The sequence below is a fragment of the Canis aureus genome, chromosome 6 (assembly GCF_053574225.1).
Source record: "Canis aureus isolate CA01 chromosome 6, VMU_Caureus_v.1.0, whole genome shotgun sequence".
NCBI classification, from domain to species: domain Eukaryota; kingdom Metazoa; phylum Chordata; class Mammalia; order Carnivora; family Canidae; genus Canis; species Canis aureus.
This window is the reverse complement of record NC_135616.1, coordinates 79,123,005-79,149,814: the sequence shown is the minus strand read 5'-3', so window position 1 is coordinate 79,149,814 and position 26,810 is coordinate 79,123,005. Positions and strand designations below refer to the sequence as shown.

Here is a 26,810-nt window from a genome sequence, read left to right as displayed (position 1 = left end):
TGCCGACCCCTCACCCATTGAAGGCCGGCCGAAATGTCACCTCCTCCAGGAAGCGCCCCCAGCACAAGGTGCTCTCCTGGTCACGCCCCTACTAGGGAGGCCCGTTCCCACCGACATCCTCAGCTCTGTGACCTCCACCTCGGGGTCCACCCTGACGCCGTACCCTGGAGCGACCGCATCCCCGCCCGCCTTTCCCTGACCTAAGGGACAGACAGGTCTCGAGGGCCCACCTCCAGCCCCATCCCGTCCCCAAGCCCCTGGGCGAGCCGGGCACTCAGCGTGCTGCCTCCCCTCTCAGGACGCGGCACTGCCGCCCCCCTCGGCTGACAGCCAGCACCCAAGCCTCAAGATTCGACTTCACTTCTGTTCTCTCTCCCACGCGCGCCGCTGTTCACCGGCACCTCCCTCTGGCAGCTCCTCCTCCGACTCTCGTTGCTATTTGTCCTGGGCATGCTGTTCAGGTGCCGCTCCCTCCAGGAAGCCCGTCTCGGCGGCCCGGGCTGGGCCCCTGGGTGCTCCCACGGCACCTGTGCTTACCTGCACGCTCCCACTGAGTCAGCGGCGTGCACCTGCCTGGTCACCGGCCAGCGCGCTCCTAGGCCAGGGGCAACCACGGGGAACAGGCCGTGTTTTGTTCTGCTGGTACCGCGGGGGCCTGGCACGTAATAAGTGCTTGGGAACCACGGGATGAAGGGATGGAGAGATTAATGAGGATCATGCTTGGGAAACCCGGAGGCTCTGGGGCTAGGGAAAGATCCACAGGCGGAGGCGAGGCGGCCCACGAGGTCCCCTGGGCCCCAGCCGCTCCGCCCCCGGGGGCCTGCTGCCGTCACCAGGCCCTGAGGCTGCCCGCGGCCGCAGTGCCACCACCACCGTGTACGAGCGAGGGGGCGCCCTTCCTCAGGGCCGGGCCAAGCAGCAGGACGGCGGCGTCAGCCCCTGGGGGCAAGGCCAAGACGCGGGGAGGTTAGGTGCGGTGCGCTCCGCCCGGTGGTGGCAGCCTTCTGACAGTAGCTTGTCCCCCCCCAGCTGTGCTCTAGCTGCTGCGCCCTGGGGCCCCGTTGGCTGTCTCGCCCTCCCTCGCCTGCCTCCCCCAGGCCCCGCCGCCTCCTGCCCGCTGCAGTCGCAGAGCCACGACGGCCCCGCCTGCCTCTGGGGGTCCCTGCGTTACACCCCAGCCTCCGCTCCGGCTCCCAGGGGGTCCCATACTTCCTTCCCCCAGAGCCGGGGCACCCACGGTGGGTCTTCCGGAGGCTGGTGGCCAGGGAAGGGACGAGACCCCGCAGGCCGGAGCCTGGGGCCTGGACGCAGTGGAGCCCAGGGCCGAGCCGCCTCAGTTGGGGGGGGTCCCCGCTCCACGTGGGCCCTGCACCCCGACCTGCTGCTCCTCCCCAGCCCCGAGCCCCTGCGCCAGTCTCTCCACTCGGCCCCCCCGCGGCTTCTGGGAACTTGGGCGGCAGCCTGCCCTGTGCACCGAAGCCCCGTAAGCCCGCTCCAGAAGCCTCGGGCTCCGGCTCCAGAACCAACGTAGCACTCAGTCACCCCTCTCCTAAGCTTTATTGCATTTCATTTTCTTCTCCCGTCTGTCCTGCTGTTGGTGGGTATCGGGCTGTGTCCAGTCTGTGGTGACAGTTCGAGCCGCGGGGCTGCCTCCAGCGCTCCTCCAGGCCATGCAGACGCCAGTTCTGCCCTAGGGGTCCCACGCCTGGCCGTGCGGGGCTGCGTCAAGGCATCCTCTCCGTGTGGCCAGGTGTCCCCGCCGAGCCGGGGGATGCCCGGAGAGCTAGTAGAACCCGGCGTCCGGGTGCGCGGCGGCGGGTGCCGGTGGTTCCAGAAGAGACGAGCACCTGCCTCTGTAGCCTGAGTAAAGAAGATGGTCCTCCCCGCGCGTGGGCACCACCGAATCCGCCGAGGGCCTGGAAGACAGAGGCGGGCGCAGGGCTAATTTGCTCGCTGCTTGAAACTTGACAAGCGGCTTCCACTCGTGGCGGCTGATGCCCCCGAGGCGCAGACCAGGGCGCACAGCGCTGACCCCCCCTCGCTCCTGGGGCCACCGTGCTGGCTTTCCCCGGCTTGCACCGCCGCACGGCGGGCCGGACCTCTGAGTATCCTCTTGGCGCTGTTTCTCCAGGGACCGTCGCCGACACAACTGCCATGGTCAACCCCACGCGGTCACGGCGCCGCCTCCAGCTACACCCCGACCAGCAGTGGGGGACGGTTCCCGGGCGTCAGGTCTTACCCGCGCCTGAGCAGAGGCCTGATTTTCGCCAGTCCCACCGCGGTGAAGTGTCGCACAATCGTGGGTTTGACATTAATCGTGTGTTTAAGTGTCGCAGGTTAGGCCTTAGGCTTTAGGGTGACAGAGGAAGTCGAACATTTTCCCAGATATTTATGAACCGATACTCACACTACCTCCTTCCTGAAGGGGTCTGGTTGTGCCTTTTGCTCGTTCTTCTCTTGAAATGTTTATCTTTTTCTCATTGATTTCAAGGGTCTTTATGGACACTAATAATGAACAATAAGTCTTTGACGGATGTATGTGCAACAAATCTTTCTCCCACTTTGCGGCTTATTCTTTCATACACTTTGTTGTCTTTGGATGAAAACACAGGCCTTACTTTTAATATAGTCAAATCAATACTCTATTCCTTTATGGCTTTGTGTTTGGCATTTTGTGTAAGGAATCCTTCCCTACCTCAAAATGGTATAGACATTTGCCTACAGTATCTTCTAAGATTTATAGTTTCACCACCGACATATACATTTTTAATAAACCTGGAACTCATTTTCATATGTAGTAGAAGGTAGCAATTTGACTTCACTTGGGTAACCGATTGCCCTAGAACAACATATTAAAGAGTTGAGTCTTTCTTATTGATTTATAATGCCCACTGCGTCATAAATCGAGTTTCCAAATAGACATGTGTCTACTTGTTCTGCTATTTCTATATGTCTATTGATACACCTAAACCACACTGTTTTAATGTCTCTGGAGATAATAAATCTTGATACCAATAAGGCAAATTTCCTCCTTTCTTCTTTGTTATTCTTCTTCAGGAAGAATGGGGTGTTTTTGAGCTCTGTTCATCCACATAAATTTCAGAATCGCTTTATTAATTTGTATGAAAAACCCTGTGGGGATTTTTTTTTTTTTAATTGAAAATGCATTGAATTAGAGGTGGCTTTGGGGAGAGCTGACATCTTGGTAAAATTATCTTCCTATCCAGGAACACAGTATGTCCACCTACCTATGCCTTTCAAAATTTTTCAATAAAATCTTATAATTTCTCCATCTATGTTTTGCATATCAGTTAGGTCTATTCCTAGGTATTTCATAAAAGTTTTTATGAAATTTTAAAATGGTCTATTGCTATTCTAAATGATCTCTTTTCATTTATTTTTTAAAAAATATTTTATTTATTTATTCATGAGAGACAGAGAGAGAGAGAGAGAGGTAGAGACACAGGCAGAGGGAGAAGCAAGCTCCATGCAGGGAGCCGGATGTGGGACTCGATCCCAGGACACTGGGGTCATGCCCTGAGCCAAAGGCAGATGCCCAACCGCTGAACCACTCAGGGGCCCCTAAATGATCGATTTTTAAAGTTACATTTTCTAATGTAACTGTAGCTGTTTATTAAAATGCAAATTATTTTTGTATATTATTTATTTTACCCAGAACTTTCGTTAAATTCCCTTCTTGATGTGTATTAACTCGTAGATTATTTTGCATTTTGTATGCGGGCAATCCTGCTGTCTGTAAGTAATGCTAGCTTTGTTTCTTTCTTCGCAATTATGATTTATTTGTTTTTCTTGCACTGGCTAGGAGCCCCAGTACAATGTTAACTATAAATGATGACAGCAGGCATTTTATCTTTCTTCAGATTTTAAAGAGAATAATTTCAACAGTAATTATGATACTTGCTGCAGGTTATTGTCGGTGCCCTTTATGCATTATGGATGTTTACTTCTTTTCCTAGTTTGCTAAGCATTTTTTTAAATCACTAATATAATAAGAGTGAACATGTATTACCACATGCAAGGACTTTTCTAGATGCTTTACATATATAAAATTATTTTAATCCTCACAACAAATGTATGAAGAAAGTACGATTATTATCTTCATCTTACAGATGAAGTTTGGAGAGATAAAATTACTTGCTGAAGGTTCCAAAGCTCCTAATGGTACAGTCAGCGTTCAAAACCAGGAAGCCTGGCTCAGAGTCCATGTTTTCTCTCCTACCGATCAGAGATGTTGAGTTATCAAACCCTTCTTGCACATCTGCTGAAATGATTTATGGCTTCTCTTTTATTTTATCAATGTGCTGAATTACCTGAATCATTTTTCTCAGAGGAATCCAATGTTGCAAGTCTGATATAAACCTATCTTGGTCATGACGTATAAACGTTTTTCCTCCTTGCTGGATTCAGTTTGCTAATATTTGTGAAGGATTTAGCATCTATGCTAATGAGTTAGACCGGCCTACAGTTTTCCTCCTTTGTGCTGTCCTTTTGGTTCTGGCATCAGATGTAGGCTAATCTCTCACCAAGTTGGAGAGAACTCCTTTTTCTAATATCTGGAGAAGTTTTAAAAATTGTAAATGTTCCTCAAATACTTGGAAGAACTTTTCACCTATCAGACTGCTGGACCATGTTTTCTCTGTGGGAAAAATGCTTAGCCACCGAAGGAATTCTTTTCAGTGATATAGGACTATTCAGGTTTTCTATCTCTTCTTGAGTCTGTTTTGGTAAACGATCTTTTTTCTATGAATTCACACATTCCATCAAAATTTTCAGATGTATTAACATATAGTTTTAAATAGTATCCTTTGTTTCTGCTCAGCCTGTAATGCATCCTTTTTCATTCTTAGTGTTTATTTTTGCCATTTCTTTTTCCCCATGATTAATCATGACAAAGGTCGGTCCATATTATTAACCATTGCAAAAAGATAATCTTTGAATTTCATTATCCTCTCTATATTTTACTTCATTAATTCTTGCCCTTCATTGTTTTCTTCTAACTTTTTAAACATTATTCTACTTTTTTCTTTCATTCTTGAAAAGTTATTTGGCGTTATTAGTCAGGTTGGGCTAACCGCCATAACAACCTCCAAACCTCGGTAGCCTAATGTGGTACAGTTCAGTGGACCGGCATGCATGACTTGGCGCTACTTAAAGTCATTGAGGAGCTTGAGTCCCTTTCATCGGTTGGCTCCACCGCGCTCTAGAGCCAGGGGGGTTCTACAAAGGATCCTTTGCATCTAGAAAGTAGATTCTCGCAAAGGAAGTTTTAAGGGTTAGATCTAGAAGCTGGTTACATTTCATCTGCCCATACACTATAGCCCATAACTCAGCCTCATGATCATATCAACTGCAGGAGGCTGGGTAATCTCTGACATGAATCCTCCTCTTGTTGATTTTGAGCCTTTTTTTTTTTCTTTTTCAGAGTAAGCATAAGGCTGATAATTTCCTTCTACATTTGATCTGAAGTGTACAAGTTTTTATATACAGTTTTATTATTAATTCTAACTATTTTTCTCTTTTCCATTATGCTTTTTGTGGTTGTTGTTCAATCATTAATTGTCTAAGAGAGTATTTTAAAATTTCCAAGTGTAAAATATATATATATATATATATATATATATATGTATGTATCTTATTATTGAGTTCCAACTTAACTGCATTGTGGTCAGTGTGGTCAACATGATGCCATTCGTTTAAAGTCTGTTCAGGCTAGCTTCATGGCCTAGTATGTAGCAATTTTCATAAATGTTTCATGTGTACCTTAAAACAATGCTATTGTCCATCTGTTGGGCACAATGGTCTATGTGTATCCATTATACCAAGCTCATGAATAGTGCTATTCATAGCTTCTATATCCTTGTTACTTCTTTGCCTGCTTGATATATTAACTGCTGAAAGAAGAATGGTACACTATCACAATGATTTTTTTTTTAAATAATTCTATCAATTCCTGCTTTAGATGTTTTGCAGCTATGTTTAAAATATATTTGGGGGCTCTGTGTTTAGGTACGTACCGGCTCAGAATGGTTATATTTTCCTAGTGAAGTAAACATTCTAACCTTTTGTAATTATTCTATTTATAATTAATAATGGTGTTCTTAAAGATTTTATACGTTACCAATACAGTTATATTAAGGGTTATTTTTTATTTGTTTATTTTAGTTTTAGTTTTTTTTTTTTTTTTTTTTTTTTTGGTTTTGACTAGTATTTACTCAGAATATCTTTACTCTGTTCTTCAACTTTCTACCTTTTGGGGTCCTGTATTTAAGTGTGTCTTTACTAAAGAAGACATAGCTGGTTTTTTAAAAATCTAGTCTGATGATTTTGTCTTTTAACTGGAGCACTTGAGTTAAATTACTTGTGATTATTGATAATTTCTACTTATTCATACTTGTCCCAGTATTTCTGTTTCTCCTCTGCCTTCCTCCACCTCTCCCCACCTTTTCTCACTCTTCTTCTTCCTTTCCTCCTCCTCCCCTGGTACTTACCCTCTTTTGGATTGATTGAAGTTATTTTTCTCTTTCTGTATTTTGTTTGAAAGTTATATATCTTTAAAAAAAAAAAAGAAAGAAAGTTATATATTCTGAGTGTATTATTTTAGGCCTTACTCTAGTTATTCCCTGTATGAACACTTAAAGTTTAAAGATAATAAATATCTTTCTATATTTTATCTCTGATCACTCCTTTCCCAAATTACATCTAGTTTTTTCCCAGGATTGTAGTCTTTTATTAAATATTATCATGCTTATTATTACTTGCAGCCAGTGGTTTTTACCTACCCAAATATTTAAAAATATCTTTACTGGGCAGCCCCGTGGCTCAGCGGTTTAGCGCCGCTGTCAGCCCAGGGCCCGATCCTGGAGACCTGGGATCAAGTCCCACATCGGGCTCCCTGCATAGAGCCTGCTTCTTCCTCTGCCTGTGTCTCCACCTCTCTCTCTCTCTCTGTATCTCTCATGAATAAATATATAAAATCTTTAAAAAAATAAAAAATAAAAATATCTTTACTGATCATTCTTTCATGCATCTCAGAACCTATTTATAGTATCATTTTTCTTCTATCTGAAGTATAGGATGGAAATTATTCACTTTGTTCATAGTAAATTCTCTGTTTTTCTGAAGAAGTCTCTTTTGACCTCATAGTAATAAATGCAGAAAAGTAAAATTACTGTATCACTGAGAGGTTTATGCATGTTAAGGCTTTTGATACATGTTAATTCATTTTTCTGCAGAGATATTAATTCAACTTATAGACCAACAGTGTATGCGTGTGAGAGAGAGGGTGCATGTGAGCAGGAGAAGGGGCAGGAGAGGGAGAACGAGAATCTCAAGTAGACTCCCCACTGAGTGCGAGACCCAGTGGGGGATTTGATCTCAGGACTCTAAGATCATGACCTGAGCTGAAACCAAGAGTTGAAAGCTCAACTGACTGAGTCACCCAGGAGCCCCTAAATAAATTCTTTAAAATTATTTATTTATTTATTTATTTGAGAGAAAGAGTAAGAGAGAGAAAGAGAGGGAGAGAGCGCACACAAGCCAAGGAAGAGTAGAGAAGCAGATTCCCCACCTAGCGGAGAGCCTGACTCAGAACTCAATCCCAGGACTCTAGGATCATGCCCTGAGCCGAAAGCAGGTGATTAACTGGCTGAGCCACACAGGTGCCCTAGATAATTCTTTTTAATGCTTGCTAAATTGAGAGGTAGTAATTGTCATGTAATTGTAAAGTCTGCTTCATATTTTTAAAATAAACTACCTGTTCCCTTTTTGTGCAATTGCCTATTACAGTGTATTTTTCTTATTGACTTATAAGAACTCTATTGTTAAATTTTTAACTGTCATATATGCTGTAAATTTTTTAAAGATTTATTTCTTTATTTATTTGAGAGTGAGAGAGCACATACCAGTGGGTGGGGCAGAGGGAGAGGGAGAAAGAATCTCAAGGGGACTCCATGCTGAGCACAGAGCCCAAAGTGGGGCTCCATCTCACGACTTTATCTGAAACCAAGTGTCAGACTCCTAACCGACCAAGCCATCCCAGGGCCCCTGTGCTGTAAAATTTTAAAACTAATTTGCCATTTGCCTTTTAACTTTGTGTATGGTCTTTGGAAAACTCAAAATTGTTTTGTTATATAATCAACTCTATACAAAGTTTTCATCTTTGATGAAGGCTTAGCAAGTAATTTCTTCCAGCACCGAGATGAAATGGATAACAACTCATTATTTTTCCTACTGTTTTTACATGCGTGCTCTATTACTGTCTCTTTAGTTCATTGAAAATGTATTTTGGTGTATGAGGTAAGCCTTGACTTACCTTTTCCTGAATAGTTTATTAGTTATCCAAGCACCATTTCCCTACTTATTGAAAAAGTCATTATTTGTTGTAAGTAACACTATGTCTTTCATTTTTAATTCGTTCAGATAAAGTCTTTCTCCCCATCCCCATAGAATTAGGTCAATGGCCTCAGTTCGGTACGGCTGGAGGTCACATTTAAATCAAGCATTTACTTCCAATTCTGTACGATTGCCTCCTAGTCCCCCCTTCTTTGATTTTTATTAATTGAGTCGAGAGAAGAAAAGATATGTGTGTGGGTGAGTCTCTGTGTGTGGGCCTTTTGAGAAATTGGAAGAGACATTAACATCTCGAGGAATAATCAATACATATTTGAGCTCTCTACAAGCCAGGGACTGAATGAGGAGAAGAGGATCCAGGAATGGATAAGGGCCAGTCCCTGCTTCCATGGAATCGATATTCCAGTTGGAGAGGAAACAGATGCACACGTACAGGGACACAGATAAAAATGATAGCTGACTTCTCAACAAAGCTGTAAGTCAAAAAATAACAGTGACATCTCTGGAACATTGGAATGGAAACAGAGAACTGCCACCCTAGGATTCTAGATGACCCCCAATTTTTTTTTTTTTTCAAAAATTAACGATTGGGATAATGCAGTGTTGGCTTAAGCTGAATCTCCTGGGGCACATGTGGAAACAGTTTTCCAGGGGAAACAGTTTTCCAGGGGAAATCTATGTTTTTATTTTTTTTAAGTCTTATTTTTGTAACACACAACAACTCCCTCTCCCCCCTCGCCCTCAGAAAACTTAGTGGACTGCTCAGGATTTCTGAAGGGGAAGTTACATTTTAGAACTTTTTCCGTTTTATAATGTAACAGTAGCTATTACATTACATAACTATTTTGAATCCTATTACATTTAAAAGTAGACTTGTTTTAATTTTTATCGGTAATAACATTCAACGTATAGTTATTGTATTTGGAATTAAGTACTTGAATTCACTCATTATCTCAGTAAATATTTAGTGAGCACTAGTACGTGCCTGAGTTCTATCTACGTGCTGGGGATAAGAGATAAATTACATCTCTGCCCTCAGGGAGAGTAATAATCAGTAAATCAAATTAAATTAACATTTAATTCATTTTATCAGCTCATTTCCCTAAATATAACACCCTGACTTCATCAAGTTTTCTGAGATTCTGATCCAAAGAACTGCTATCTTTAATAGCACAAATCACCTAAAAGAAAGTGGTCAATGCTGTATTTTCTCTTTTTACAGTTAAAATAACTGTAAAAAGAGGAGGGGGGTTCTGAGGGTAGAGATAAAAGGTGTTCCAGTCTTCTTGCTCATTGCAGATGGAGTCTCTCCCTCTAAACGATGCCATTTACACTTTGTAGAACCTCTTCCTTCGACCTTCCCCAGAACAGGACACTTTCAGGAGTGTGGACTCTTAGACCTTCTACAGCTTTTGATGGCACTTGGCAGCCCCCTCGTGGCCAAATCCTGCATCTGACAAAAGTCTTCCATCTGGCGGAGGCGGTCAGGTGTGAAGTGTACTCCCTGTTTGTAACCTACTTTGAAATGTATTTTTAAAAAGCCAATAGGATGGATTTATGGGTGAATAGAGAGATGTGTCGGTGGTTAGATACGTGACAAAGCAGACACAGCTATGCTAATTGCTGAATCCAGGCGATGGGCATACAGGTCACCGTATAAATATTTCAGCTTTTCTGTGAACATTTATAAAACATTGAATAAAAATCTCTCTGGTAGGCTCTGACAAAAATGGAGGAGAAGTAACAACTTCTTCCCCCATGAATAGTAGCTGAGAAAATGCACTGTCAAGAGACCTGCAGTACAAGAAATGTTCAAAGAAGTTCTTTAGGCGGAAGCAAGATGATGCCAAATTAAAACCTGGATCTACACGAAAGAATAGAGAGCATGGCAAATGGTAAATGTAAACTTTTTTTTCCTTATTAAAAATATCTTTAAGGGCACGTGGGTGGCTCAGTAGTTGAGCATCTGCCTCTGGCTCAGGTCGTGACCCCGGGGTCCCGGGATCAAGTCCCACATCAGGATCCCCACAGGGAACCTGCAGCTCCTTCTGCCTGTGTCTCTGCCTCTCTCTGTGTGTCTCTCATAAATAAATAAATAAAATATTTAAATAAATAAATAAATATATATCTTTAAAAGATAATTGAGTTTTTAAAGCAGAAATAATCATGTATTTGGGGTTTATAACTTATGTAGAGGGGAAAGGCATGGCAGCCCAGATGAGAGGAGAAAATGCAAGGTGGGGTTCTTGCTCTGGATGGGAAGAAGCATGTTATTTGAATTGTAACTGTGACAAATTAAAGATATATAGTATACACCCTGGACAAATTCACAATTTTGTTGGCCATGTCAACACTCCATTTTCAGTAATTGAAAGACCAAATGGAAAGAAAATCAGTAAGGATGTAGAAGGTTCGAGCACCATCAACCAACTCCACGTAATCGACATTTATGTAACACTCCCCGCAGCGACAGCAGAGTGCACATCCTTTCCAGTGCACAGGGAATATTTTACACAATAGGCCATATTTGGGGCCATGAAACACGTTTCATTAGATTTTAAAAAGATAAAATCATAATAGTGTGTTACCTAACTGCAGTAGAATTAAGCAGAAGTCAAGAAAATCTCACCTCTTTCACAATCACACAGCACATTTCTAAATAATCCACGGGGCAACGAAGAAATCATAATGTAACTTAGAAAATAACTTGAACTGAATGCAAATGAAGATGTGTATCAAAGCTTGTGGATATAGTTAAAACAGTGTTTAAAGGGAAATTGACAGTATTAAATACTGATGGGTTATAAATGAACACAGTTTGAAAATCTGTGATCTCGAGAAGCCATCAGGAGTTAGGGTCTTTTGTCCTTGTACCTTCTTGGAAGGTCAGGCCCGCACTCGGCCCTTAGAAATGCAGAAAGGGCTCTTGGCCCATCTCTGTTTGGGGCGGTGGGCCTCTGCGGTCTGGGCTGAAGCCCTGCCCTCCCCGCCGACTGCAGGACCCTACAGCAGAAAAAGTCCTCAGGAGAACAGTTGCTACAGGCCGAGGTGTCCAGCCACTGCCTCACAGTTTCTAAGAACTTCTTTCTTTGCTCATGGCCCCGGTTTGGCCTGCTGCCGCAGCAAGGCAAAGACAGCAAAGGAGAAAACCCAAGGGAAACAGCTCTCGATAGGTTCTCCTGGTGGGGGCAGGAGAGGACCGTGGCCTGTACAAAGTCATCTAGTCCATGCCCCTGCCTCTGGAGGTCCTCCGTCTATTTTGGGTGGACAGTTCTCTCTCGAATCCAGAAAGCTTTCCCTGGCTTACGTATTCCCAAGCCTCAGGAAGGTGTCTTGGGCATCCCCCCTCTCATCCCTCCCCCTGCATCTGATCCGCAGTTGGGCATGAGAGGAGATGGGGAAGCACAGGCTGGAGCCCAGCACTGGGAATGCAAAGCAGAGCTGTCGGGCCACCTGCTGGGCCTTGGGGCCGACCCACCTGCCCCCCGGGACAGGATGGGGCTCAGCCTCCCTGGGGCTCCCTCCTTCCTTCTCACCTCCCGGGAACTCTGGAGTGTTTCCTGGGAGCCTGGGAGGTTCAGGACCCGTGTCTGGAGAATGAGGGAGGGTGAGAGTTTCTGCAGGAGGCCACGTCGAGGCCCTTCTGTGCAAAGGGAGGCAACCCATCATGTGTGTGACACAGGGCAGCGGGGACCGTGAAGAAGGTGAGGAGGGACCCACAGAGCCCTGAACGAGACACAAATCCCCATGCACCTGGGGGTTTCTCTCAGCACCTTCCGACAGGGGCCCCAGGTCACATCCTGGAGTAGGATTTCCCCAGCGCAGACTCTTCCCGGCCCCAGGAAGGACAGGCAAAGGGCGGCTCTGTGCAGCCCTGGCTCCGTGTTCCCCACACGATGACACCAGGAAAGCCTCTTGCTCTGTTGCTCACAGGATTTTGGCCGGAGGAGCGTGGGGCACGTGGGTGAAGAGTGAGGGGAGGTCTCTCCATCACACAGACCCTCTAACCCCATTCTGATTCTCTGCCCTGGGAAGCTGAGGCGCAGAATCCACCCATCCTCCCAGCCGGGGCCTGGAACGAAGGCTCTGCCTCCAACACACCAACTCCACAGTCGTTGCAAATGACAGGCTCACGTTAGCCTAATGTTTTAATGGCGAAAAGCACAGAAAGCAGCCCCCCTGCACCCCCCGATGCCCTGGCCCTCACGCAGGTGACCTCCTCGTTCCTCCCTCCTCTATTCACGGCAGGCCCAGCTCTTTCTGCTCTCCCTCCAGGAACCTGCGTCCAGAAAACGAGGACTTGGCCTCCCTCTTGCAGACAGGTTGTCTCCGGGTGTCCCGAAGTAGAGAAGAAAGGCGCCACGTGGTGAGAGTGGAGGAGGTTCACCGTCATCTGTCCAGGGACCTGGCTTGGGGTGGAGAGGCTGAATGGCCCCCATCTTCCCCAGGTGTCCCCCATCTGTTAGGACTAGCTCTCTGGGCCAGTGCAGGTGTCAGGAGGGAGGTTTTGGGGATCTGTCCTCGTGCCACGGCTGTGGAGCCAGGTGGGGCTATCCCTGGGGGAGGTGACACTGGGAGCTGGATCATGCGACACACAGAGCCCCAGGCTATCCGGCCGGTCCTGGGGGAGCCGCTGCCCTCCCACCCCCAGCCCGTGGTGAAGCTCACACAGCAACAAGGTCGGCCCAGGGGCTCTGCCAGCAGGCGCTGTGGCTTCAAATGCAGAGACCCCGCTTGCTCGCCGAGCTCGGACAAGTTCCTTCCCTGACGACCACCCCCAAACACAGGACTAGGTGTGTGCACACACGGGGGGCACTTATGGAGTGGCTCCCGGGGCCCCTGGCATAGGTGCCGCAGACAGAAAAGGGGCTCCGGTTGGTGAACCCGGTTTTTCCACAAAGGTTAACTCTGAATAATTTAAAATGTTTGCTTTGTTCTCTATTCAAAACACAAGGTGTTTAATTACTATCAAGGAAAAACATCCTCTTACTGACAAGTGTTACTGCTTTACTGACGAGGGCACTAGCGGTAGGGAAGCCAGCGAGGCTTCCTGAGCACTCCGGTCCGGGTCTGCGTGTTCCCGAAGGTGTAACACAGGCCCTTGGTCTCCCATCGTGAGAGGTGCCGCGGGCCGCCCGGGGGCCTGGGGGGCGGGGGGGCGCATACACGGTCCCGCCGGCCGAGCGCCGGTGCTCCGCAGTCTAGGGCGACGTTGCACCTTGCAGGTGGGCAAATCACGGGCCCAGGAGGGCGAGCGCCGTCCAGCTTAAGTCACAGAGTTGCTGTAGCGCCTCGGCGGCTAGAGGACCTCAGTATCCCGACCTCCAGGCCGACCACCCTGAGGGGACCGGGAGGGCTCCCAGGCGGGGGGCTACTCCTCCGACCCTCCTTCCTCCTCCTCCTCCTCCTCTTCCTCACGACCCACGACGATGAGGGTGGCGGTGCTGACGGCCTGGCCCAGCGCGTTCTCGGCCACGGCCTTGTACTGGCCGCCGTCCCTGAGGGAGACGCTGGGGATGACGAGGGAGCACACGCCCAGCACGTCGGTGCTGTACGCTGTGGGGTGGCCCGCCAGGCTCTGGTCGTCCTTGAACCAGGTGACGTGGGGCCGGGGCCAGCCCTGCACGGCGCAGCTCATGCAGCACTCGCAGCCCTGCGGCAGCAGGTGAGTCCGCAGGCCCACCAGGAAGCGGGGCTTCTGGCTCAGGTCGGGCTCCCGGTGGCCTGGAGCCTTCACCGTGAACTTGTCTGTGGCGGAGAGCAGGTGAGAGAGAGAGAGGGTGAGCGGGCGACAAGGGCCGGCCGGGGCGGGCGGCGGGCAGCAAGCTCCTCGTCCCAAAGTTCCAAAGCACTTTCTGGGACTTTCTGCCACAATCTTACCTGTAAATTTAGCTCCCGTGGTTCAACTCACTTTTTTATCCTTTTCTTATAATACATTTTGGATTTTTTTTTTTACACTACAAGCTAACACCCATTTCACTGTGGCCAGACTGTGTAAGAAAGTCCAAAGGGGAAGGAATAAAAACCAAGCCTAACTTCCCTGCCTGTCAATGACCAGAGCTAACCTTTAGGGGTGGAGCCTTCCAGACATCTTTGTGTTTTAGAAATATGGAATCATACATTCCGTTTTATAATCCGCCTTTTCCAGTGACTGTTTTGAAGGCCCACATCTATTTGACTGTAAAATATGCTTGGTTTTCAGAGAAACATCAACCTCATTGCCATACGGCCTGCCGCTCATCTGAGACCCCACCCAAAGGCAGGCGCCCTGGACAGGCGGACCCCACAGCCCTCTGCTGTCTCCCGACGCCCCCCCCAACCCGGGTCAGGGCCGCCCTGCAGGGTGGGCAGGGCCACAGGTCCCGGCCGCTGGCTGGTCAAGGGGCCAGCGACACACGGGCCACCCCTCAGCCCCCAAGCTCACCCCGATGGCGGGGGATGCGCCAGGGCTCGCTGGTGTCCGAGGGCAGGCTGGCCCCCAGCTCGTTCTTGGCCACCACCCGGAAGTGGTACTCGTGGCCGGGGAGCACGCCCAGGAAGGTGTAGTGGTTGGTGTGCACGCGGTCGGCCGCCTGCTGCCAGCGCCCGCGCGCCGACGAGCGCATCAGGACCTCGTAGTACAGGGGGTCCTCCCCGGCCTCATCTGGGGAGGCCTCCCACTCGGCCGTCACCGTCCCAGGCACGTTCTCCTGCAGGCGGATGGGTCCAGGCGCCCTCGGGCACGCTGCACGGGAAAGCAACGGGGGCTAAGTTTGGGGGGGACCCCGCAGGGCCCTCCCCCAGGTCCTCAAGTGCAGGCAGCGGGAGCCAGACTGTCCGCCGGGGCTCGACAGTTGCCTCTAGAGCAGGGGGAACCTCGCCCTGGGTCGTGTCTGTAGCCTAGAATCTCCTCCGGGGAGAGGCCGTGGCGTAACCATCCCTAAGGTCCTGGGGCAGAGCGATGGACCCCTCACCCTGCCCAGACCCCCAGTCTCTGCCTGTCCTGTCTCTCCTCTAGCGCTTCGGAAGGGCTGGTGGCAGTGTCACCGTGTATTCCCAGGCAGCAGAGGGTAGCTGAGGCCTGTGACCAGGCCGGAGGGGGAGCCCTGCGCCTCGGTGAAGGGGTGAGGGGCAGGCGGGCACCGGGAGCCCCGCCCAGGCCGGCCTCACCTGCCACCCTGAGGGAGAAGCGGTAGGTAGCCTCCTCGCCCTGCAGGCTCCTCAGCACCACGGTGTAGAGGCCGCTGTCGGAGAGGCTGGCCGCAGGAATCAGCAGCTGGGTGAGGCCCTCCTTGGTGGAGGTCACATTTCTTTTAGGCAAGGGCAGGCCATCCTTCAGCCAGGTGACCTCAGGTATGGGTGCGGCCTGGGACACGAGAGCAAACGGGGGTCAGGAGGGGAAGCTCTGGGAGCGATGCACGTGAGCTGGGCCTAGGGTGTAAGTAGGGGGAAGGGAACTCCCAGGGGAGAGGCCGCTTGAGAGCGGCTGGTGCAGGAGGTGGGGTGGAGCAAGCAGGAAAGGGAGTCAGCAGCCCCCACTCCCCGCGAGACTCCCGGGGCCTGGGCGCACTGGCGTCAAGCGGACACCGCGGTCACTCCGCCCACAGGATTGTTCTGAGGACGGAAGAATCTAAGGACACATGGGAGGCACAGGGCACGGGGTCGGGGAGCTCTCAGGGTGTGTTAGATTCTCGTCCCCATCACTGCCCTTAGTGTGGTCTCGTGGTCAAGAACAGGTCATTTAGAGTAACTTCTGAGTGAGTCAAGCTCCGCCGCCTAGGAGTTCCCACTCAGATGATGATGATGATTTTAATAATAATAATAATAATTAATAGATGACACAAACGGGGTGTCTGCCGTATGCCAGGCACTACTTACGTGCCCTCCATGTATTAAGTCCCTGAATCCTCAGAAAAATCCTTGGAGATATGTTACTATTATCCCCATTTGATGGATGAGGAAGTTGGAGCCCGGAGAGGTTAAGGTATTTGTCCCTCGAGCGAGGGAATGATGCTGCTAGGTCCCACCCCGGGCCGCCGGCTGGAGACCCAAAGGACAGGCGGCGAGCGGTGAGCGAGCGAGAGCCACAGGGCCGAGTCCGGCTCCCTGGGCCGCTGTGGGCCCCCTCCCTCCTCCCCATCAGAAATACCTCAAAGGAGATAGGCACACGAACAGTGTCCCCAGCTCTGACCATCCGCGAGTCCTTTGTGCCGGAGTCCATGAGGAACTTGGGACGGACTGGAACACAGAAGACGGGGCGTCACCTCCCGCCACGCTTGGCCCCAGCCCCGGGGCTCCCACAAGGCCAAGCTGGAGGGGCGTGTCTGGGCCAGACTGGCTGATGTAGAGATCCACGGAGGGTGGGGGTGGGCCCTCCGGAGGATTTGCAGAGGGGAGCTGGGAGGAGAATCCTGGGGCACAGCGGGGGGAGCTGCAGGAGCTGGGGGGCGTGCTAGCTGGGAAGGAAGGGGAGCTGAGAAGGGAAGCCCTCAAGGGGCCGGTGAGGGTTGGACCAGAACAGAGGACAGTGCAAAAGTCGTCGGACTCTGGTTTTGCAGGTGAGAAAACACTGATCTGAGGCAGGAAGTGACAGGCTGGAGACCACATCAGGTCGGGGGCAGAGCCAGGACGAGGTTCCAGGATTGCTTGCCTCTCTTATTGTTACTATGGCAACTAGGGCCTGTTGGGATGACGGCCCAGGCCACCCTGGGTCGAAGGTTTGCTGCTTCCAAGCAATTAAATCCAAGGGAAAAGACGATCCATCTTTGGATAACAGGGAGCTGGGTGTCCTCTACTCTGAACATGAACCGTGGGTGCGGAGCAGCACTTACACCTTCTTAGGTCACGCTTCGGAAGCAGCAAAGAATCCTGCGGGGAGTCACCTCTTTAAATCCTGGCTCTGCCACATACCAGTGGTGTGACCCAGAGCAGAGCACCTTTGACCTCAGCTTCCCTATCTGGAAACTGGGGGTGCAAACATCAACCTCGTAGGATTTTCACGAGTCGTAAGGAGATAACGTTTCTGAATGGGCCTGCCTGGTCCAGCGCCTAACGGCTGCTTGGGAAACAGCACGTCATTACACCCGGGAAGGGGATCCTGACTCAGCAGGTGCATAGCTGTGGCTCAGAGGTCCCTCTCAGGAAGGGCCTGCAGCAAGGAGGAGATGGCACTCACCGGTCACCGGCATGGCTTGCACTACTGTGTCCAGGGCCGTGGGCTGGCCGCGGCCCCCGTCGTTAACTGCTGTCACCCTTACGAAGTAGCCCTCTTGGGGCCGAAGCCCTTTGACTGTGAAGGTGGTGGCTGGCACGGTGCCCGGGTGGCACGGGCTCCACTGCAGACCATCTGAGCCTCGCAGCTCCACCACGTACCCCTGGGCTGCATCCCCATCCTGAGCATCCGGCGGGGCCCAGCTCAAGGTGATACTGGTGTGCGACGTGTCTGTGACTTGCAGCTCCCTCACGGGCCCAGGGACTCCTGGCCAGGCACCATGGGGATGTTAGGGATGGCATCGCCCTCTCTCGAGGGAGGCCACTCAGTGTGGCTGTTCATTAGCTTTCCTGTGGGAGGCTGGGAATTTCTTTCGCTTACGGCTTCTGCCTCTAGACTTCCCGAAAGCACCTACCTGGAACCAGATCCTACTCTAGCCTCTACTCTGCCTCCTCTGGGTACCACAGATCCCAGCCCACCTGCTCCAGAAGGTTTCCCCGCACTCAGTCCCCTCCTCCACCCACCTGTCAACCCACTACCCCGAACGACCCTTCTGTAATTCCTGAAATCTGGCACCTTAGTTGATGACTGCCTGGGCTCCAAAATCCCTGAAGACTAGAATTCTGGATCTTTTGATTCTAAGCTCTAAGTTAGTCAAGACTGCCCTTTGGACACTCGTCCGTACTTAGTCTTCACCTGTTAAGTGGGAGAGATGGTAACACCCAAGGGGGGCTGGGAACAAAGCTGTGAGGTGTGTAGACGGCTCTGTCAAGTGCAGACGAGTCTCCTCAGGCTGCTTGCACCCCGGAATCATGTGGGGAGCTTTAAAAACACCAGTGCCTAGGTCTCATCCCCGGAGACGTGGGGGGCAGCCCAGGCAGCAGGATTTGTAAGCACTGCCTGGGTGTTTCTAAATTTAGGCAAGGGCAGTGTCTTCCCAAACTTTAATTTGTTCATGAATCAGCCCGGGGATTGGGTTAAAACTACGGATCCTAATTCAGAAGGCCTGGGGGAGGCCTGAGATTCAGCATTCCTGAGAAGCCCCCAGTAAGGCTGCCGGTCCTGGGGTCATGCTCAGCAGCAAGGGTCTAGGAAATGTCACGACCGGGGTGGCTACTGTGGGACGCTGCTGCTGCTGCTGCTGCTGCTCCCTCCGTTCCCCATCAAGGGCAAGAGCAAGGGAGGGAGAGGTGGATAAACTAGGACGGGGCTGGTCCGCTTGCAAGGAATAAAATGCATGTGTCCGCTTTCCCCTCTCCATCCCACACGCTGGCCCTTCTAGGACTGAAACTTAGATGCCAGTCTATCCACTCAACTTGTACAACGTTCTACGTTTGCCGGATCCATTCCAGCGGCCCGGACACCCGCAGTGCGCCAGGCCCTGGAGGAAGACAACGGTGCTCCCAGGGGCTGACCCCGTGGCCCATCCAGCGTGCTGCCCCCGGGATGGCTCCTTGTTAGCGGGCTTAAAAGGGCTCATGAGATAAGAGGCTCTTGACAGGCATACAGAGCAGCGTTTCCTAAGGTGTATGCCTCGGAATGAGGCTTTTTTTTTTTATATATAGGTATTTTGTAGAAACGTTATTCTCTACTCAAATTCGGGAAGTTTGGCTCAAAGGAGGACAGGCCCCTTTCCCGTAGGCCCTGCCAACGTCATGAGCTGGGTGCTGTAAGCATCTTGCGGCACAGGTCGCTGTTTGTGCTGTTCCCAACACGGCTTAGACAGCCGCCCGTGCCTGGATGTGTGAAACCGCAGGGAGGGAAGCAGAGACCGGGATTTATTCACTTACTTCCGGGCACGATGTTAGCCATCGTGATGGTCATGAGCAAACATCTGGTGTAGAGTCAATGGTGAGGTTCCAGCGCCCCCACAGTCATGACAAGTCCCCCCTTGGGCGGATGGGTGGTTATACAATAGGAACAGGTGGGCCAGCTCCAGGACTGAGGGGCCCAGGGGCCCAACAGTGAGTAACCTTGGGAAGGGCTGCTTCTAATCCCCACCGCTTGGCCTCTGGGCCTATTGATCTCGAGCCCCCCTGGGCCCCTAAAATAGGTCTCAGCCCAGAAGCCTTCCAGCCTTCCTGACCATTTCCTTCAGGGCTGGCCCTGACCTACCTCCAGCCCCCGTCCTGTCCCACGGGCTCCAGAGCTCTCCCCAGCTCCCCCCACCCCCACCTGGGGTGGTGCTCTACTTACTCATGGGGTCCCGAGCGAAGACGGCATCCGACGGGGGCCCAGGCTCTCCGGGGCCGGCGGGCGACACAGCCGTGACCCGGAACTCGTACTGACAGCCCTGCCGCACGTCCGTCACCGTCCACCTCCTCTCTGCGGGAAGCCCACCCGCATTAGTCCCACCCTGAAGCACCAGGCGACGGGCAGGCAGGTGGCTCGTGCCTCCAAGCTCTGGAGAAGACCAAGCTCAGGGCTAACACATCCTCTCTACGGCCCGGCCGGTGGGTCGGGGTGACTCGGTTGTCTCCGGGGTAAAAAGATCACCGCTCAGGGCATCAGAGGCCCCAGCCCCGGTCCGGCTGTGCCGCTACCTTGCTGGGCAGGCTGACAGGTGCCTTAACCTCTGCGGCTCTCTCTGCCTTGCAGGCTTATCCCTGTTGCTATAAATCTGTGTAGATCAATAAAGGAGACAGGATGACCGGGACGCTGGGAGAATGCCCTTAGGTAACTGCCGTCTTGCCAGAGACGCAGGTCCTGAGGTCCTGAGGGGCACGGCCCTGGCTCGAAACCCGGCCTCCTGACAAGCTGCTCAGGGCTTCGAACCTGTTCTCTCTCCTGCAAACATAGGCTTGGACTTTTCTGAGTCCTTGCTCATCCCGGAAAGAACTTGGAAACTGTAGGGAAGTTGGTACCACGGGGACGCGCCTCCTCATGTCATGGATGAGAAAGGGAAGATGTGGCTTCCATCCCAACCCCTCGGTTAGACCAGGGTTTCCTAACCTTGGCGCTGTTAGCATTTGTGGCCAGATAACTCTTGGTTTGGAGCCACGGGGATGCGGACAGCAGCGTGGCCCGTGACTCGCAGGATGTTTAGCAGCATCTCTGGCCTCTTCACACTGCCCCCCACCTCGCCGGCCGCAGTTATGACAGCCAGACACTGCCAGGCGATTGCCAAATGTCCCCAGGGTTGAAGCCCCCCAAGCGAGACCCCGTGTACTAAAGGCATCAGGGATGGAGATGCCACAGGACCCTGGAGCCAGGAGGTCATCTAGGGAAGCCCTGGAGCCGGGGACAACGTGGAGCACCGGTTCAGGCCCACTCACCAGGCACGGGCTGGGCATTCACCGCCGTCCAGGTGTTGCTTCCCTTCTTGCGCTTCTCGATGAGGTAGCCCAGGATATGGGCGCTGCCAGGGCCCCGAGGTGCCGTCCATGTCAGCGTGATGCCCTGGCTGGAGGCTGCCTGGATGGCCGGGGCCGAGGGCGGCCTCGGGAGAGCTGGCGGGCAGAGAAGGCGCAGGTCAGCCAGCGGCTGGGGAAAAGTGCCAGCTCACGGCGAGGTCCCCGGGGACAGGGAGTGGGGCATCTGGGAGCGGCCACACTGTCGGGGAGGCTCAGGGGGCACCAGGGGGCTGAGCCTGCCTGCCCTAGGATGCGTTCTGCTGGTGGCCCAGGAGCCTAGAGGCAGCCCTGAGGCCCCTTGGGCTCGAGTCCCCTGATAGGTGCTCCAGATGGAGAGCACCTGATGGAGGACGGTGCTGCCCCCCCCCCCCAGGTTCCGACATGCCGCCCCTGCTCCCACAGAGCCACAGCTGGGAGAAGAGCCCATAAACCTTGCTTCCTGATCACCCGCCAACCCCCAAAGGAAGCTGACGTAAGGAGTGTCCGCAGTGACCCCCAGCGTCTGGGGCAGGCCTGCCCGCCCTCTGCGCAGTGGAGAGCCCGGGGCCAGGGCCCGTCCTCTTACCCTCAGGGGCCACCAGCACCTCCGTGGACTCCAGGGCCTCCCCAGCTCCCTCAGAGGTCACAGCCCGCACTCGGAAGGTGTACTTCTTGCCCTGCTCCACGTGGGTATCGGTGAAGGTGGTGCTGTCTGCGGGGGGCTCGCCCACCTTCAACCAGGTGCTCCTGCCAGCTTGCCGCCTCTCCACCACGTAGCGCTCCAGGGCCTGGCCCCCGTCGTCCCGCGGGGGCCTCCAGTGGAGGCAGACACCAGTCCCGTGGCGATCCTGTACCTCGAGGGGACCTTGTGGGGGCTGGGGCTTGTCTGGGGGCCCACCGAGAGGAGCACAAGAGAACGGGGGTCAAGGGAGCTGGAGGGCCGTGATGCTGGACGTCCCCCCTCATCAGCGGGTAAGCCTGCCTTGGGGTAGGATGCCCGGGAGCCTCGGGGTTACCTGCGGAATGCCCGGTCTCCACCCCCAACTGCACACAGGTGCCCGCAGAGGCGACACGGGACGCACCCCTGTGCTGTCCAGGGACCCGCTCAGCCCTCTGGCCACGAGCCGTCCTACGCTGCTGGCGCCCCTCAAGGCTGGGGACCCCATCCCACCCCCACCACTCCCGCGGGCCCGCTGTGTTAGCTCCTCTCCTGAGGGGGGGACAAGGTGCGGGAGGCTGGGACCGTCAGCAGCATGCGTGTGCGGGGTGGAGCAGGGGGGCACCCTCCGCGGGGAGAAGGCTGGGGAGAAGGCTGGGGCTGGCACCTATAACCTGCAGGGTGACCTCCGCCCGCGCGGAGCCTCCCTCGCTGCTCAGTGTCACGCTGTACCGGCCGCCGTCCTTCCTGCCGGCGCTGGGGAGGCACAGCCGGGTGAAGCCGTCCCCCAAGGCCACCTGGGGCCCCCTGCCGCTGCCGCCCGCCACCTCCACTCCGTCCTTTTTCCAGGCAGCCTGGACTGGGAGGTGGCTCTGGAAGGGGATCTTCACGGTCACCGGCTTCCCGGCCTTGACCACCAGTGGCTCTCTCAGGCTCTCTGTCACGTCAGGAGCAATGACAGGGCGATCTAGAGACACAGCAGGCGGGGAGTCAAAGGCAGCCGGGGCTCTGTGCCGGGGGGGGGGGTGGTGGGCAAGCGGACCCAGAGAAGGAAGCACAGGCTGAGAGCAAAGACGCCCCCCGCCAGAAGGACCGACCAGGGCCTGAGTGGGCTTCACCTGCAGCAGGAGGGACCAGGGCTGGACCCCCGCCGCCCCACCCAGGACTTCCTGACAGGGACTAGGGAGGAGACGGTTGGCTTTCTCAAATCACCTTCGGGGACTGAGGATAAGATTAGGCACCCAGAGCCGGTGAGCCCACAGCCGGTGGGGGGGGGGGGGGGGGAGGTTGGGGGGGCGGGGCACCCGGGGCAGGGCACCTGGGGCAGAGGCCTGGGGTTGGGGGACCTGGGGCGGGGCACCTGGGGCAGAGGCCTGGGGTTGGGGGACCTGGGGTGGGAGGCCTGGGGTTGGGGGACCTGGGGTGGGGCACCTGGGGCAGAGGCCTGGGGTTGGGGGACCTGGGGTGGGAGGCCTGGGGTTGGGGGACCTGGGGCGGGGCACCTGGGGCAGAGGCCTGGGGTTATGGCGCCTGGGGTGGGAGGCCTGGGGTTGGGGCGCTTGGAGCAGGAGGCCTGGGGCGGGGGCACCCGGGGCAGGGTCCCGGGCAGGAGGCCTCACCGTGGACACGCAGGGTGGCCTCGCTCCGCTGGCTGCCGGCCACGAAGGCGTACTTCCCCGCCTGAGTCCCCTGCGCGCGGGGAATGCGGAGCCTGCGCGTGAGACCTTCTTCCTCAAAGGTGACTCCGTCCTGGGAGCCGAGCTGCCAACCAAGGGCACGGAGGAGCCCGTCACCCGGCCCTGCCCAGGCCCTAACCGGTGGGCCAGGAACAGCCAGGGCCACGGCAGGTGGGGGACGTGGCCCAGCCTGGGACGGTGCCGCTCTGCGCCCACCCGCAAGCCGCACAGCTGGGGAGCCCGTCCCGCGGGGCGCCAGGGCCCGTGCTCCGACCCCCGTGACGCCCACCCTCCTGGGAGGATGTGCGGGGAAGAGCGCGGAGGTGGCGGCCGTATGACACCTCGAAGGACAGTAGATTCCAACGGGTGTTGGGACGGGACATGCATTTTTGATGGGGGGCACAGGAGGGGGCTGGGGGGCGAGTGGGGGCACACCCGCTAAACACCTACCCCGGCTACTTAGGCTTCTCCCGCAGTCAGGGCTTCAGTAAAATGAAGAACGAGAACTTTCTCACAAAGTCCCGACCCCCTAACTCTTCGCTGCTTTAGGGCCCGACCCCGACCCCTTCCCCCACCCCTGACCCCCTTCTCCCCACCCAGCCCCCCACCCAGTGCCCCCCTACCCCGCCAGCACCCTCTTCCCCCCAGCACCCCCCTCCCCATGCACCCCGGTGAGCAGGGCAGGGGGGCAGTACCTTGACTCCATCTTTAAACCAGGCCCCGGGGCCCAGGTCGCGGGTGAGGGTGCAGGAGAGCACAGCAGGCGCCCCGTGCTGCACTTCCGTGTCAGTCAGGCCCCGAGAGAAGTGGCCCAGGGGGCCTGGAGAGACACAGAGGGAGTGTGGGGTCCGGGGACCTCCCCAAGGCCCCCCGCCCAGACCGTGGCCTGCACTGTGCCCGGGGAAGCGCCCACGTCCTGCCCGCAGAACCAGCCCCTCCATTTGCTCAGCAGGGTTTCAGCTGGTGTAGAGGACCCCGGGGTGCAAAGCGGATGAAGGCCCCCTCCCCCCGCCCTCTGAGAGACCCAGAGACCTCTGAGCCTCGCGGCCTGGAGCCCACCTGTACAAGGAGGACGAGGCTGCTCGACCCAGTCATCCCAGTCCCCCCAGACTCCCCCGACTGGAGCCTCTCCCCTGGGAGATACCCACCTCGGGCCTCCGTGGAGAAACCGCCAGTGCCAGGCTTGGATCTGGATCTGGGACTCTGGGTGGCATCCCTCCCCTGGCCAGAGATGTCTGACCTGCCCTCCAGGCCACCTCTCCTGCTGCCAAGATGAGTCGGGGGCTCCCAGCTGCGGTCTCCGGGCAGAGTCACTCCTCGGCTCTCTCTGTCCTCTCCCCACAGCGGCTGCCCCGGGCCTCTGGCCTCCTCTGCTCCCCTTCTCTTGGCTGTTCCAGCCTCCACCTCTGTCTCTCTTTGAGACCAGCTGCTGAGCTGGCCAGGCCTCCTGTCGGACCCGCCTGACTCTCCTGCTCCCCATCCCTCATGTCCCTCCAGAGCCCCAGGACCCTGGGCCTTGTCATTCTCAGCCCCAAGGGATCTGTGATGCCCCAGGGACCCCTGATGCCCCAGGGACCCTCTATCTTCTCTTTGTCCTTTGTCTAGCTGGAAGTCCAGGCTCTGGACGCCCCCTGACCTGTCCATAGAGTCCTTTCTGCCAAAAGTACCATCGAGGCCATTCCAGGCTCCCTGAGGTCCTAGATCCCCAGGTTTTCGGGGGAGGCCATTCTCCCTGTCACTAGAATCCCTCTTATCCAGGACGCCTGAGTCCCCTGGGCCACTAGACCTGCCCCTTCCAGGACCTGAACCTTTGCTATCCAGGAACCGTGGGCCTTGACACCCGGCAGCCCCTTCTTGGCCCAGAGCACCTTTCCTGCCCCTGGAGCCCTCCAGCCCTTCATGGATCCCGCTGAAAGTGGCATCTTTCTCTTGCAGAGATCTGGAAGCTCTAGAGCCTGGGGCCTGACTCCCGGCACCTGTGCTGCCTGGGCCCAACCCCTGGTCTTCCCCGCCTGGGACCCCAGTGTGGCTTGCCCCTCGCCCACCAGCAGAACCTTCCCCAGGCATCCAGCTGCTGTCCAGAACCTGGCCTGTACCCACTGAGTCCCCCCGTGTCGCTCCCATCCCTCTGCCTCCCACCTCCCCCTGAGGTGCCAGTCCCCCCGGGCCAGCTGCTCTACCCCTGTCTGCTGTCCCTGGGCCTCCTTTCCCGAAGTCCTGCTCATGTCCAGATTCCAGAGCAGCTGCCCCTGCCCAGGTCTCGCCCTCTACTCCCCCCTGACCATCGAGAAACCCAGGAGCCCTCGAACCACCTGCCTTGCCTGCAGACCTGCCCTCCCTGCTGGGAGCCTCTCTGTCCCCACGAGATCCTGGGGTCCCAGCAGCACCTTGCCACTCTCTGACTCCTGATTTTCCCACAGAGCCAACAGCCCCCACTGCCTCAGGAACCCCTGAGGTTCCGGAGCCCTCGAGACCCTTCTTGGAGTCCTGCCCATCTGAAAGAATCTGTGGCCCTCCTTGAACTCCCAGCACGTCTGGGCCCCTTGGGCTGTCCCTACATGTTGTGCCATCTGCAGTGCCCAGCGTTCCAGCCATCCTAGATCCCATTCCGGGTGCTGCCCCTTTCACGGGTCCCATTCCTCTGGCTTTCTCTGAACCATCCTTGGAGCTTGTGCCACCACCAGACCCCTCTGACGCTGTCCAGTACTTTGACCCGTGCCCTGTGGCTTCCTGGCTTCTGGGTCCACCCTCATATCCCAGTCCAGCCTGTGTGCCTGTTACTCCAAACTTCCCTGACCCATCTCTGTAACCCACCTCACCTTCTGACCCTATTTCTTCAGGTCCTCCTGAGCCTCCCCTATAATCTGCCTCACTTCCTGACCCCAGTCCCCTAGCAGGCCCCAAACCATCCCTATAGCCTGCTTCACTCCCTGACCCAATTACCTGAGAATCCCCCAAGCCATCACCATAACCTGCCTCACCCCCGGACCCGATTCTCCCAGGACCCGTCAAACCACCCTTATAACCTGCTTCACTCCCTATCCCCATTCTCCCAGGACCCCCTAAACCATCCCCATAGCCAGCTTCAGCCCCTGACCCCATTCTCCCAGGACCCCCCAAACCATCCTTATAACTTGCCTCACCCTTTATTCCCATTCTCCCAGGACCCCCTAAACCATCTCCATAGCCAGCTTCAGCCCCTGACCCCATTCTCCCAGGACCCCCCAAACCATCCTTATAACTTGCCTCACCCTTTATTCCCATTCTCCCAGGACCCCCCATACCATCCCCATAGCCGGCTTCAGCCCCTGGCCCCATTCTCCCAGGACCCCCCAAACCATCCTTAGAACCTGCCGCTCCCTCTGACCCAATTCTCCCAGGACCCCCTAAACCATCCCCATAGCCGGCTTCAGCCCCTGACCCCATTCTACCAGGACCCCCCAAACCATCCTTAGAACCTGCCACTCCCCCTGACCCCATTCTCCCAGGACCGCCCAAACCATCCTTATAACCTGCCTCACTGCCCATCCCCATTCTCCCAGGACCCCCCATACCATCCCCATAGCCGGCTTCAGCCCCTGGCC

General features: G+C 54.4%; 2 protein-coding genes across 2 annotated transcripts in view; one reads left to right on the top strand and one right to left on the bottom strand.

The window, feature by feature from the left end:
• TMEM9 (transmembrane protein 9) overlaps positions 1 to 26,810 on the top strand; it is a 185,265-nt gene that overhangs the window by 88,748 nt on the left and 69,707 nt on the right. The gene's annotated exons all lie outside the window — the stretch shown is intronic.
• The window catches only part of IGFN1 (immunoglobulin like and fibronectin type III domain containing 1), a 34,276-nt gene continuing 19,980 nt past the window's right edge, over positions 12,515 to 26,810 (bottom strand). The window contains 12 exon segments of the mRNA XM_077899738.1: positions 12,515 to 14,118; positions 14,795 to 15,094; positions 15,520 to 15,715; positions 16,499 to 16,587; positions 17,525 to 17,827; positions 19,757 to 19,885; positions 20,836 to 21,009; positions 21,479 to 21,778; positions 22,218 to 22,517; positions 23,170 to 23,311; positions 23,922 to 24,046; positions 24,375 to 26,738. Of these exon segments, the coding sequence (XP_077755864.1) occupies positions 13,742 to 14,118; positions 14,795 to 15,094; positions 15,520 to 15,715; positions 16,499 to 16,587; positions 17,525 to 17,827; positions 19,757 to 19,885; positions 20,836 to 21,009; positions 21,479 to 21,778; positions 22,218 to 22,517; positions 23,170 to 23,311; positions 23,922 to 24,046; positions 24,375 to 26,738 (4,799 nt within the window). The 3' untranslated portion in view covers positions 12,515 to 13,741.